Raw genomic sequence first — 15210 nt, forward strand, 5'->3', positions numbered from 1 at the left:
AGTTGTGTTATGCTTTAGGGTTAAAAAATGAAAAGATTATTTCAACATGCCATAAACTTTTGCTACATCATTTTTGGATAGTTCTCTGTTCAAGGTTAGCAGTTTACTTGATGTTAATGAGTCCCATTGCTTGACCCCTGGAGAATGCTGAATTGTCCAGCACAAGGCATGGTACTCATATCCACATGAACTGAGGCACCTGAGCAACAGAAATGGTTGGATCAAATTATTCCACACTTCTTTCAATGTATAAGAAATTCTAGAACAAAGCACTCTTCCCAAAACCAACCACCCAGTTCCTTTGGGGATAGGGATGCTTTTCTCTGTGTACTAAATCTAGTAGGCACTCCTGTAGCTATCTGCTTAAGAAAAGACCATAAGAGCCAGGATTTGCTTTAGATGTTTAAGGCCACCAGGAAGCTCCTCCAGCTTACTAAATGGGGGAAGCAGGAAAAATCCAAAGGTCTGGATATAAATATTAAACCCCTAAGTATTTAATTTCAAAGTTTCTCTATAATGTATTTCATATATTCATTACATTCATCTATCCAGTAGTCCACACACTGGTTTTGTACACAAATTTCTCATCTTATGTAGTAAGATTAATTAAATAATTAATTTAACAATAAGATTTATTAATAATTAATAATTAAAATTAAATAATTTTAGTATCATCCACATGCTTAGTGCTTAACCTAAGCAAAGGCTCTTCTTTAACTTTAGCAAGGCAGTTTTAATTACCTGGATTTTGTATACAGATATTCTATAAGTAATTTTCTTGAAAATGTCAAAACTAGGGACTGGAAAATATATTAAACCTTTACTTTCTGAATGTCTCAAAGGGAAGATTCTTCACTAAATCTGAAGGCCTATGTGAAGCTTGCCAGATTTAAAGGGCTTCCAGACATCTCCTATTTTACCATTCAATTAAGAAATCTAAACTTGCTTCTAAGAGACTCCACATATACTAGTGGTAATAGAAAATCACTTTTTTTTTTTTTTTTTTTTTTTTTAATGGCAGGACACTGAGGTGTGTTATTGTCTTGCTATCACGAATGTCACTTAACTGGTATTTGTTCATCTGGTCATAGGTAACTGGTCATGCAAAAGGCATGTGGAGGAAGGGTCGCACATGTGCCACTTGCAGGAGGCTACTAAGATAATACGGGAGAAAGCAAGTCTAATTTTTCTTCCCTACACATAGCACCAGACCAGAAGCTTCTCCTTTCAGGAGGATTTTTTCTGGTTTGTATGAGTGGAATGGTTAGAGTATACTGGGTTAAGTTCTGCACAGACGCCACCCAGCATGTCTTCACCGGTCTGTTTCAATAAAGCATTTCACAACAACTAAATTTGTCACTACTCATACTACAGTGCTCAAGTTTCCTAGGTGGGACCTGTGTGCCAAATAATAGTCAGGCACATAGTCCTCTCTTTCTCAGCTGCACCATGCAAGACACAAAATCTAGTCTCTGACTGCCCCTGGCCTAATGGCAATGAGGACACAAATGAATCAGGCATAGAAGCCCTAACTCCATCAGTAGCACAGTAGTGGAAAATAGGAAATCAGATGTTTAGTACTGGGAGTGGCATCTATTGTCTATGCAGAAACAATGCCTATAAATGGCTTCTTAAAGGATGGTTTGGTTCCTGTTTCCAAGCAATATTAATTCCTCTCCTTAGGGTACTTCAGCAAAATCTGCAATAAGAGTTAGGGCCAAGAGAACATTTTCCATCCAGGGACTGCAGGATGATCTGCAAAACACCCCTTTGATTTCAGAAAGCAAAAGATTATGGTTCATGCTGTGTTCCATGTGCACTACCTTGTCCTGTGAGTTTACATAAACAAGCTAAATAGATTATTAGAAATGGCAAATGATACTATTTAAGTATTAAAGAGCACATCCTTTGAGCTCCAACAAACACAAATGGTGGCTCTAGAACTGCATGGCCAGATTATCTGCTTGCCAGCCAAGGAGGAACATGTATTATTATAGGACAGGAGTGTCACACTAACATCAACGATGCGTTTGAAGTCTAACAGTCAGGAATCACCTCAACAGAAAAAGCAGTAAAAGAGTGGCATAAAGAGAAAAATTCTTCTTGGTGAGATTGGCTTACTTCATGGTTACCAAGTTTGAGACTGCTACAAAATGCATTTATGGCAGTCATTGTAATCACTGCAGTGTGTGCACCTGCCTGTATTATGATTTAGTGTTATAACTGTTGCAACACTTTGTGCTGGAAAATGAAGCATTGAGACTTGCCTAAAAGAGACATAGTCTCAAGAAGAGGGGGACTCAACAGCTTGACAGACAATAGACATTTTCAGTTCCCCTTGAAGTTGCTAAATAGAGCTTAAAGACTAACTAGCAGAATAGATACAAAAAAAGTAAAAGTAGATACAAAGGATGCTAAACATAGCTGGAACCAATAGATAAGCAGATAATGAGGAACATAGTGGCTTTTGTGGCAAAGCCATGCAGTAAGAAACAGCGTATGCCCTTGGAGAAGTTCAAGGTGAGGTCATCTGCAACACTGGGGACACTCAGTGAGTATGACCACCAGATCCCCTTAGACAACCTTGTAGGACCACAAAAGGACTCCCAGTAAGAGGCAGCTGCATGCAAATTAGTTCTGGGAAAAGTGGTGTTTGTTAGCTAGGAAGTCCATTGTAATGAAGAAGTATGATCATGATGGAATAACTAACTTCTTGTAAAGTTTCATGACACACCTGATTAGGGAGATACCCTCTGAGTGTGTTCAGCATGCTGAGAATAAAGAATGCCTGCTTTCTAATGCTTCAAATTGTGTTAGAAAGTTTGTTTTCTGGCTGAAATCACCCCTGGTATCACCCTTGCCTAAATACAACACGTCTAGTGCCATTGGTTGCAAGGCTAGACTACATCATCTTGTATTCTGGCATTGCAACATACATCACAGCACATGTCGCAGTCCAGATGGCCATGATACACAAAGTATCACCATACCATATCAGAAAGCTTTAAGCATCACCCACAGTAACACCATATCCCTTCAGAAGGCTGCAGATGTCTGCCCATCTTGTTCTTTAATCCAGCTTTTTATACTCTTCATTTTACAAGCACTGCACCTGTGTGCCCTCTGTTACCTGTGTGGTTGGTCAGCACACCTGGGCACTCCATGGCTCATTGCTGTCAGTGCTGCTCACCTGTCCTGCACAGCTGAACCCATGGGGGATGAGGCTCAGCCACAGCCCCACTCCCGAGCACCACAAACTGTGTGCCCACATGTGCCAGTGTCTGCAGAAAAACACTTATTTGATGCTGTTACCTCACAAGCCAACAGCAAATATGCCCCGTAAACGCACAGAGCCCCATGTACCCACCTTCCTTCATGGCTGCACAGCACTGCAGGGGAGACACTGCCTGAAAACTACTTCAGGCTCCTGGGAGGGAGAGGTAGTGGTGGTGGTGTGTGGAAAGAAAAAGAGAACCTGGGCTTTTAAATACCAGATGTAATCTACATCTGGGTAGATTAGATGAAGATGGCCTCTTGTTCATTCACTCTTTTTTCTAGGGTTACTTTTCTGAAATTAGAGAGTATGTGAGATATTATTTAAAGTCACAATTTTAATAGCATCCTAATTTATATGCAGATCCACTTATGAATTATGAATTAGCTTGCATTTTGTTGTACCTCTGTTTGAATCCTGAGTAAAAAGTGCATTACTTTAATACAGATCTCAGATAAATTACATTAAGTTAGAAACAAAAGAATATTAATTAAAAAAGGACAAAACCTGCTACTAAGAAAAATTAACTGCTCTTTATTAACCAAAAAGCTGTCCACACAGAAAGTGTAAAGGAAATAATTCTCAATCATTACCCCAAAAAAGGCATAACAAGGTCTTACATAAATCCAGCTGAGAAACTAAAACTGTAAGTCCACTGAATTGATTTTCATGGATTAAAACCTAACACAAAACTAAAAATCATAGTCATAGGATTTTTGAGAGGAGATAACAAGTAGGCAGAAAAAAAAACATCTTGCAGTTTGGAGTATGTCCAAATTTTTAGTGTAAATAATAGTGTTTACACTATATACCAAATATATAATACTAAACTACTAGTATTAATAATAGTAAGTTTCTATGATAACACTAAATCTACTCTATGTTTTCCCGGTCATAGGGAAAAATTTGCAGAGAAGGAAATGTATGGAAAATATGATGCAAATATAACCTTTTTTGGTCATCACGCTCTTCACAATATTCACATTATCCACTTCACTGGATAATGAATCTCTTGCCTAAGCCAACCTTCTCCAATGACTTTCCTCCCTGACCCTCCAAGAGAGTTTAGACACTAACAATGACTACTAAACAGACAGTTTCTGAGCACCTACAAGGAGTGTACACAGTCTAAGGAAGGTTGTTACCTGAGAAAACACCATACTCTTGGCATTGTCTTTCTTACGAAAGAATGTTAATGGCATGCTGGAGACTGCCAGCAGTATCTCCCCAAGGTAAGGTAGTTTTCAAGGAGGAATGGCTCTGTCCAAGCCACATCATTAAAACTGTAACGGTTATGGAGACCATATGTTTTCCTTGTTACAGACGTAGTCATTAAATTCTGCCTTTTCCAGTTATAAATTGATCTTGTAGGCAGGATGACAACTCAATGAAGAAAATAAACCAGGCAGTTTTAGTCTTTTTTTTTTTTCACATATGTTCTAATAACAGCTTTTTAAAGAAGCATGTAGCACAGTCAGGGATTTTTTGCCAGTTTCACGTATTATAGGAATGAAATGCAAACCCACAAATTGAACAAAGTTTTGCTAATGGCTCACAAAAAAAAATCTAGATAAAAAAACCAAACAATTTCCCCAATGAACTGCAAATAAAAATACATTTTAAAAGACAGAAAAATTGCAGACTTTGAATCCACAGGCTTACTTCAGGAATAGTGGCTGTGAAATGCACTTCACTCACAACATTTCAGTGTTAACCGAAAATTTCTTTAATAGTCACAAAATTGATATTCAAGAAGCATGAGCAAGAAACTGGTAAAGCAATATGAAGACCATCTAAACAAACAGCCACACCAACAGTAATAGACACATCCAATAGAATTTCTCCACAAAATACACGTTTTCTAGACAGGATTATAACCAGAGCTCTGTAGCTCACAAGGTTGTTTCTAGTGACAAAGTGACTAAGGTATATTTTTTGCTTATGAGGTTTACGTCTTGCCGATCTGCATCTGAGTACATGACAACCTATAGGAGCAACAATTTAGCTTCAGACAATTCATACAATCCAGCTTGGCACACATAAGGTTTTTTAAAGGTTTACCAAGGTTTTGAAAGCTTTGCTTGACTTCTCTTTGTGATGATGGTCCTGAGTGAGTCAGCCTGCGAAACTGAACATTGCAGTTTTGAAATCCAGTTTGCACACTCCCCTCTGAATTCCTACCCATTCACGTGGCACAAGGCAAGTGCACTTTTCTTTCTCGAGCTTTTGTTAATGGTTTTGTGCATGCTCTGAGCTTTTTCTGTTCTGTTTGTATCAGTGGATGTGAGTATGTCCACATCAGAGCACTGCCTTCAAAAGTAAGCTACCTGGAGAGAAGTGCAGGTGAGTCACTTAGTGCCTTGCTTTGACTCTAATCATAGAACGCTTTGAGTTGGAAGGGACCTTAAAGATCACCTCATTCCAATCCATCTGCCATGGGTAGAGACACCCTCCACTGGACCAGGTTGCTCAGAACTCCATCTAGCCTGGCCTTGAAAACTTTCAAGGATGGAGCATCCACACCGTCTCTGGGCAGCCTGTTCCCCTTGATGAAAAACTTAAGTATTAAGTGAGCTCTCTATGAATGTTCCAGCTGCAGCATTTTTTTTCCAGAAAATAGTCTTTTGCTCTTCAGCACCATCAACTCTTAATAAATTCAGAAATAATACATGTTTTGAAAGTCATCAGAAAACTACAAAAAAGCCCCACTGTCAGCTCAATTTTAGCTTGAACTTCTGCATTCTGAAAATGAAAAAAAGAATCTAGTACCAATATAATATTTTAACATAACAGAAGAACATAGTGGGTATTACTGCTGCTACAATCATCCTTTTAAAGCTCTCTGCTTAAAAGAAATTACCAAATTTTCAATGATAAAAGGGCCTTTACTATTTAAAACAGGCTGTATGAAGATCCAGATCCAGGGGATCTTCATACCTCCCAAACAAATAAGTTTTATCAGATAAAAAGCAAAAGCAAGACATTTATAAGATTGCAAAGAGTATTGCAATATAGTTTCATAGTTTTTAAAGAAAAAAAAAAAAAATAAAACTTTAAACTGCTGAATATCACTAAGCACTCAGTTCTTGCAGGTAGCTCTATAAAATCATTAAATGTATTAGCCCTGACCCAAAAAAATGATATATTTAACATATACATTTGCTTAGGTCAGCCAAAATTATGTAAATCAAACTCTAGTAGATTTAAATTTCCTAAAAGATTTTTGTATTGGCTTCATCAAATCCACATAAGATTGACCATTTGTATTAAATCTGTGAACTTATACATAGACCAGACTCAGAGATCTTAATTTTCTCCTAGAAAGGACCATTTAAAGCCTTCCAAAATCAATGCTACTGAAACAAAATCAGAGTTCTGCCATATTTAAAATAGAAAAATGTTTATATTTTACTGAAACATAAAGAAGTGTCAAGAATTCATATATTATATGAAACACTAGTGTGGACTGTAAAGTACCACAGTCTTGTTTCATTAGAGGACAATTTATAGGGCATTGAGTGGAATGAGTTATACTTATTCTGTATATGAGTTATAATACATAATACAGAATGAGTTATACTCATTCTGTATTATACTGTAAATACCCACACATCTCCTACTTTGAAAAGTAAGCATTCTGCAAATATTTACTCTTCTGGTATGCGGCATGCATTGGAAGTTTCACCTTGACCAAACATTTGCTACTGCAAATTGAATAGTCAAGCTGCTTAAAGGATATTCAAGAACCTGTGTTTTATGCTACTACTGCTTTTTATTAGGATTTGAATACTGCTCTCATATGCCTAAAAATAGCATGGTCATGCCATTTTTGTTAATTTACTGATGCTATAACAAACACTGATTTACTTCATGCTATAACAAATGACTCAAAGTGGGGAAAGCAGACTTAAACTTCCTTTAAGAAGCCTCTGGGCACAAATGGAACTGCATGACATCTTTGGGGGAGACTGGTCTCAGGCACTTCTGGAGCTTGGTCCAGCCCAGAAATGCTATTATGTTTTGCTAAGATAGTGAGCACACAAGACTCAGTGAGTCAGCTCACTCTTCTGTTGTGCCATCTGTCTCTAGTGGCAAGGAAAGTATCACAAATAAATTAATTTTTAAGAGCTAGAACTTGTCATATAGATTTTAACTTGAGAACAGAAAAATAACACTGTGTGGTTCCACCAGAGTCAACCAATAAAATGTTTTCTTTTTTTCTTTTTTTCCCCCAGCAGATCTTTAAAGATATTGAGGACTTAAAAATGCAAAATGACATCTAAAGTATCTTGCCAGTAGGCTACATGTCACTGCCTTTAGCAAAATGAGCTGTCTGGTTCTGTAAGCAACTACCTTCATGAGACTTTCCAGATGACTTCAGCCCTCTAGTCCAAGCTGACTTATGTTGATCCACTGCACTGCTGAGTAACGTACCCACTGAACGGCTGGCAGACTGAAGTATAACTAAATGGGAGCAGGGTTAACAAGAACAGACCTCAGAAGTACATCAGCTTCTCCTCCATGGGTGCTTAAAAAGGCTTAAAAACTAAAAAAAGTCTGCCCCACAAGCCCTTTTGTATTGTTGCTTTTAATGAAACTTGATTACCTCATGAGTCTGTAAATTTTTATTTGTTTTTCCTAAAAAAAGCAAGTTATTTCACTTGGCAGGAGCTACAAACTTTCAATGTTTTGCTGAAAAGGCATATTTCAACAGAATGTTTCAAAATCAAGAGCATCTTGGAAGCTAATAACAAAAAGGTATTTTAACATTGTTTTCAAATATTTATTACAACAACCTATAAACTCTTTTCATCCCAACAGGTATTCTGCCTGCAGTATCTGTAACCTAATAGCCACATTACCCAAAATTGTCAGTTAAACAGACAGAGTCTAAAAACCCCACCCTCCTTCCCACCAGGCACATTTGCTATTGTCTTGGACCAAAAAATTATATTAATAACTTAGCTAGCAAAAGTACAAAGTCACCAACAAGAAAAGTCAATGTGCTTGCACAGACAAAACCTTTTCGTCTGCTTTAGAAACACGCTCCTGGCTCTCAAATCTGGGATCCAAAACTCTAATCAGTGCTAGGGCTCATTCTTTTTGCTATAAAAATCTCTACCAGCATTCTCAGGATCTGACATAAGCCTTTTTGGCTGCTTCTTAGGGTTATGATAGCTTAGAGTCACAGATAAGCCTGGAAGTACAAGTCCTGCCAGAATAGTTCCCATCTTTCCGAACACAAATGAAAATCACAGCTTTATGTAGTGGAACAACATTTAGGGAGCATATAATACATATCATTAGAAAGGAAGTTAAGAGAGGGCCAGAGATGTCACCCTGAAGGACTAACAACAAAAGCAATTTGCTACACAGAAGTCTGGAAGGAGCTGGCCAGCACCTCACTTCAGCTACACTTAGGGCAGGTGAGCCACAGCAGAGCAGGTGATACAAAAACAAACAACAGGGAGTCAGACAGGAGAAAGCTTACTTCACTTTGCAACCAAAGATGAATGAAATAACAGGGGATAGCTTTTTAATATGGGATATTAACTTAAACATACCTAAAACCTCCTGGTTTATACAATTGTGCTATTTGTTTAAAAGGTAAAATAAATAAGGTTTTTTCCATGAAGAAGAATGTATTTTGGTTGAGTTACTATCCCTGGAGGCGTTCAAAAATGAGCAAATGTGGCACTTCTCATTATGATTTAGTGGGCGTGGTGGTATTCAATCAAAGGTTGGACTTGATGATCTCGGAGGTCTTTTCTGAGCTTCATAATTCTAGGGTTTGTCCAAGGAGGTTTCTTTCCTTCCAGGCGGACGCCAGGGCTGTGCCTTCCGGGGGAACCGGCGGTAGGGCTGGGGGTGTCTCCAGAAGCCGACGGGGGTCCGGGCTCGGCCGCTGCGGGCTCAGGCGCGGAGATAGTCGTTCTTGAGGCGGCTGAGGCGGGCGCCGTGGCTGCGCACCGTCAGGGCCAGCAGGTCGTACTTGTCGCGCAGCCCGCTGGAGACGTGGCGGGTCTCGCGGAGCAGGGCGCGGGCATGCAGCAGCAGCCCCAGGAAGCTGTCCCCCAGGCGGGACTCCTCCCGGCCGCCCTGCTCCTGGCCCTGCCGGAATTTGCCCTCCAGCTCGCTCAGCGAGCGGTCCGAGCTGGAGTAGGCGTCGCTGATCTGGGCGGACTCGCGGCGCAGGTAGGCACCGTAGCTCTCCTCCCCGTCCAGGTCGTAAGAGATGCTCCTGCCGATGCCCTCCAGCACCCGGCCCGCGTCCTCCACCTGCCGCCCCAGCACCGTCAGCTCCTCGCGCAAGCTGAGCCCGCCGCCCGCCGCCGCCGTGCCGCACCGCCGCTGCTCGCTCACCCGGAACAGAAGCTGGCACCGCTCGGGGTCGTCGTTCTCCTCGTAGTCCCCATCGGGGACGAAGTAATGGTGCAGGCTCCCGTTGGACATCTCGGGGTACAGCGGCCCCTCGAAGTACCCGCGGCAGAGGCTGCAAAGCCCCAGCAGCCACGCTAGGCGCAGAGGGAGCGGCATGCTGCGGCCGACTTGCAGCCTAGGGCCGCCCGTGCCGCATAGGGCTCCCCGCTGCCGCGGCTGCCGGCCTCGGCTGCGCTGCAGGCCGCCCGGGCCGAGCACGGCAGTGCGGCCGGAGAGCTGGCGGCACTCCGGGGCCAGCCCCGCCGCACCGCCCTTAAGAGCCGCAGCCCCGCCGAAGGGGAAGCGACCCCGCGCCGTGGCAGGCAGGAGCGAGCCGCCCCCGCCCCAGGCACCGGCCGCAGGGCCTGCGAGCACCGCCCCCGCGGGGCTGTCACACGGGCAGGCAGGGAGACACGTTCACCTCTCTCCTCTCAACAGAAAACCCCTCAAACCTGAGCTGCTCAGCTCCGCTCTTCTTCCCATTAGAAATGACTGCTTTGCTAACAGCCTGATCTGTACAGCGCCTCAAACACACGGCTTGGGACAGAGGAACTTCTCCAAGTTTCTCAGGCTACATAATTTGTCATCGATAAAAAACTTGGATGGGAAAAAGATGCAGAATCAAGTATAAACTGTAAAACAATAAACCTTGATAGGGTAAGATGGGAAAATGAAACACAAAATTTGCTCTTAAACAAGATGTCTGATGTGTTCAAGGAAAACCCCATTACAGCGCATACTATGGGGCTGACTTTGTAGGAAGCATTTCTTTTTCATGAAACAATATTTTGGGTGAATGTAGTAGCAGAATTGTGGCACAGCTGAACTGTGCACATAACTTTTAGAAATGTCTTTACCATTTTTGAGTTGTTAAATCAAGGTGGGATCACAAAAAGAAAAGGTCTGTAAAGTTACCAACTCCTTTCATATAATTTTTCCTCTTTCATGGAAAAAATCACCACCTAGCAAAGATTATACCAAATCCTGCAGTCATCCAGAATTAAAACTCCTGCTGCTGTTTGTGGGAGATTTACATGCAACAATATTTATGTTGCCTCTATAAAGTAAGTAAGTACTTTAACTATCATCTTGACACTTTCTGCGTGTTGTAAATAACTATGGTGCTTACAGTAAATTTAGTTGGGAAAATAAGCCAGACCAGCTTTTTTTCACTATTATTCTGGGCATTGTAGACTAAAGGCTTATGGGGCTCAGGGGCCTTTGGGTTTACAATTTCTTATGCTGCCATCATTTTAGACACCTATGATTCAAACGCAGTCTTGAGCCCCTTCCCTCGCGTCAGCTTCTTTCTGTAATCACAAGTTATCCTGTCTCTGGGCACATGTGAAGCAAATAACTGCTGTAGAGACCAGCTCCTCATCTCAATTTCAAGTGTACTGAACTCCACAAGCTGCTCGCTTCTTTGCTGACCGTTCCTTGAGGGAAGGCACCCATCCCCATGTGTCTGGTAGGTTCCTGGGAGCTCAGTGATGGACTTAACTACAAGGCCAGGCCCTTTAATGTAAGACACATAGTTACTGAATGCAAGCTGTCACTTCCGTGTGGCCTTTAATACTCCATGGTAAGCTGTGATATCAGTGTGCCTGGGTATTGACTTCAGAGCCTATTGCAGCACTTCACATAAGCTAAGATGGTCATAAGACTAACACCAAGAGACAAAAGCAAAAAATAAACCAACCAGTCAGACAACCAACAAAAAACTAACCAGAGACAGCAAGAGCAACAACTGAAGCCTTCACTTACTGAATTGATTTAAAGTAGTCTCTGCAAGTTCTGGAGTCCTTTGAGATCACAAACACCTCAAGATGAGAAATGTTTTCAGCGTCTAGGCAGCTGGTGAGAAGCCGGGCTAGACAAGCTATTGTAACAGAAGCACTCCACTCATTTGGAAACATTTTAAATTTGTAATTAAGTTCACAAAACACTCATATAACTACGTTGGATTAGGCTAAGTGCTTCAGCTTTCTATAAAATATTTAAAGCTTATTCAACTGTTTGGTATTTGTCCTTTGTCTCTGTTAGCCAACAGGGGCTCCTTGAAACAACTCTATTCCCAGGGTGCTCTTGTTTCACCTAATGTTTTGTTTGGATTCCTGTTCTTTGCCAATCATAGTACATTGTCTCCATCCATTTCCACCTAGGCTGGTATTACTAACAGTCAGCTGATTTGGCTGGTACTTGGGTTCTAGTGGACTCCCCTTTTGATGTCTCCTCATGGAAGTACGGCACTGTAAATCACCCAGCTATAGCTTTGTCAGCATGGTTATGCTTTCAACAGTACCACAGAGAGTAAAAAAACCCCTAGACTTAGTAAATATGTCGTCTCTTTGTACATTTAGAGACTAAGAGTATATGCTGTTGCCTGCTACAGCTGCTGTCTGCCACTGCTGTTTTCAACTGGGCACACATTATCCAGGTTTAATTTAAATTTTATATCCAAATAGTCTCACCCCAATGTGGAAAGCAGACTTGGAATGTCTATTTGTTAAGGAAGTCTGCAATTCAGGATCTGCAGTCTTAGTGACTCAGTGAGCATAGGTTTGGTAAAAACTGGAACTTGATGAAAGATACACAACAACTTGATACAAGGCAATACCTATTATGGGTCAGGATTACAAAGCAACAGAATTCTAAGTTTTAACTGAAAAGCATCAAATGGTGGAAAAGATGAAGGCTCACACTGACAGAACAAGACTGTGAATGAGTAGCCACTACTCATTCCAAAATCCTACCTAAAAGACAAAAGTCTCAAGACTGCAATGAAACCATGTGCATACAAATGAAAATCAGTTTGGTTTTTTTCTGAACAACATTCACTGAAAGTAACAATTACCTTTCTCTATCAAGACTTGAGTTGAAGGGTCTGAAATCTTCATCACAGTTAACAGCAGCAGGCACACCACAGCAAAGGCTGAAGGAAAAACATAAAAATCAGTAAGTGTAGAATTTTGTAAAGTAATTTCTGGCAATAGCTGGAAGTTCAGAGGACAATAAAACTGAAGGAAGACAGAAAGGAATTTATCAGGAATACTGGAAACCTGGGGTGCAGAGAACCAGGGAAATGAGCAAGGCGCTTTCCTGCTGAATGTTGCATTTTCTGCTGGGAGTCCACAGGGATTGCTGCATGACATCAGATATCTGGGGGCTTTGGGGATGCATCCAAGAAACAGATCTTCCTTGTGGCACACTCCCACGAAGGCCCTCATTTAAATCCTGGCATTGTCAAAAGCCTGCTTGATTTCAGTATTTTATCCTCCCCGCCTGCTCAAGCATTTAAAAGTTCCTTCTGTATAAATGAGGAAAAAGTACAGGAAGCATAAAATAAAGCAGAATACTGGTACTGTTGTCTTACAAATACTTGGCATTATATACTCTGCTGTGGTAAAGCCAGTGTTTTTCCACTGAACAACATTTTAAACAAAGTTTAGAGTAACATAAAGAACTGTAGAATTTACTCTGCATAACCTGCTTATGCGCCACCAAAATCAGCCTCCAGCCCAGAAATTGCCTATAAACTGATGGCAAATGCACAGCTCAGCACTGGATTTCAGGTGATTTCAGTTGTATACATTTTCTTCTGCAAGTTATGCTTCATCTTTGGTTTTTGGCTCACATGTAGTCGCTATTTCTGTTGCAGATCATGGTAAACTTTGCAACATCAGAATATTTCAGATGTAAATGGCTGTTTATTCGGAGAACAGAAATATGTTATATGGTCCTAAAGGCCCCACAGGCTTCAGAGTATAAATGTTTTCTGACTACTGGCTTCTGTTCTCCTGCTATGAACAGTACTATGCCTTTACATAAAGAAACCTTGTTTTAAAACAAGACTAAAAAGTATGTGCATGTAATTTCTAATTGTAGGGTGCAGTGCTAAATGCTCAAATGGCATCAAGTGAGGGGGAAGCATGAAACAGTCCATGAAGGAGTAATGCCAGGAGGTTTTGTTGTAAAATTGCCATAAGAACATACGAGAAGTTCTGTAAAGTGAAAAAAAGGTTTGGGAAATGAAGCTTTTATAACACATTTAGTATTCATTCAGTATAACTTTGCAATGCAGCAAAGTCTGAAATTCAGAATCAGTATGCTGAAGCACAAACCATACTGAATATTCCAGGACCAGAAGAATGTCTGGGGTTTCACTGAAATTTGAATTTGAAAACATTATGAATTTCTCAAAAAGGCATATTTAATTCAGAATTGGAACAGATGACCAACAGATATCTCAAAAACAAACAGAAAACCCACCAACTTTAATGGTAGCTTATTTAAGCTAACTGATTATGATAACCCTTTTCTCCTTCACAAACTTCAGGCTGAAACCACATCTGTATCTGGGCACAGAATCCTCTGTGTCCATTAGCACTGGCCTGTCTTGGATAAGCATTACAGAAAACCAAATTAAAAAAACACAAGTAGCTACAGAAAAATTGAGTATGAAGCTGAATGTGAATACAACTAATGGAAAAGGTCTGTCAGGCTTTTTGTCTCAGAAGAGTTTGCAATTAATACTGAACCTAACTTCGGTTTTAGCCAACACCAAAATGACCTTGGCCTTGGCAAAAAAATATGAGAAAGATTTTACCACAGTCCATCTCTGTGGTGGGTGCTAGTTTACTTTATGGAAATATAATTTCCTTAAAGTAGAAAACTAAGGCTATGCTGAGTTTGCTTTTATGAAGTGAAGTGAGGCATCTGGATGCTTCCTAAGAAGGGAAAAGGTTAAAAGAGAGTTGAACCAGTACTTTAGTAGTGCAGTTTCTGCCTGTTGATGAAAAACCCTGAACCTCAAAAGGGATATTGCTAGCATCTCCTCGGCAAGGTTCCTGAAGTGGAAATAATAACACTTCCTCATTGGAAATGAAAACACTTAAAAAACATCATTGCTGGCTAGCACATGGAGAAATTTTCCAATTACTGTAAATGTGGTTTGTTACAGAGACAGTATATCATGCTTTTAACATGACGATTTGATTTTCAGTCCTGTGTTATTTTTAATGTTCTCTGTAAGCATGAAAGCACATATGGAAACACATACTTTGCCGTTGTTACAGAAACATAGTTCACTAATTATTCATAAAAAATGCTTTCTCCTTCCATCTAACCTGTTAGGAGTAAAAAGATTTTAAAACCCCCAAAGTTTCTTTTTCCTTCTCTCCCTGCCACACAAAGTAGAGAAAACTTACAATCTGACATGTCCTTCTCAGGCAGAGGTAGCAAAAAATTTAAATAAAAGCCTTGGAAGAAATCTAGAAGAGTCTGGTGAGGAAATGCTGATGTCATCTCCAATGGGATTAATTAATTTATACAATTTCTCAGGTTTTGTAGACCTGTGATCTAATGTATTCATTTGAGGCAGGATCTTGAGAACATAAATTTTCTGGAAGCTGGATTTTACCAGGTCTGTTCTTCAGGTCAATTCCCCAACAATTTAAACACACTAAAGAATTTCCAGTCTTACCACCTTTTTTACTATCCTAAATAAGGATAGTATT

The 15210-nt window shown here is 40.5% G+C and overlaps 1 protein-coding gene across 1 annotated transcript; it reads right to left on the reverse strand.

The window, feature by feature from the left end:
- Nucleotides 1-4683: 4683 nt before the first annotated feature.
- On the reverse strand, nucleotides 4684-12581 carry FIBIN (fin bud initiation factor homolog). Its single transcript, XM_038137810.1, has one exon. The coding sequence runs from the start codon at nucleotides 9809-9811 to the stop codon at nucleotides 9188-9190; it is 624 nt and encodes a 207-aa protein (XP_037993738.1). The 5' UTR covers nucleotides 9812-12581; the 3' UTR covers nucleotides 4684-9187.
- Between the last annotated feature and the right edge of the window lie 2629 nt (nucleotides 12582-15210).

This window comes from Motacilla alba, chromosome 5 (assembly GCF_015832195.1).
Source record: "Motacilla alba alba isolate MOTALB_02 chromosome 5, Motacilla_alba_V1.0_pri, whole genome shotgun sequence".
NCBI lineage: Eukaryota > Metazoa > Chordata > Aves > Passeriformes > Motacillidae > Motacilla > Motacilla alba.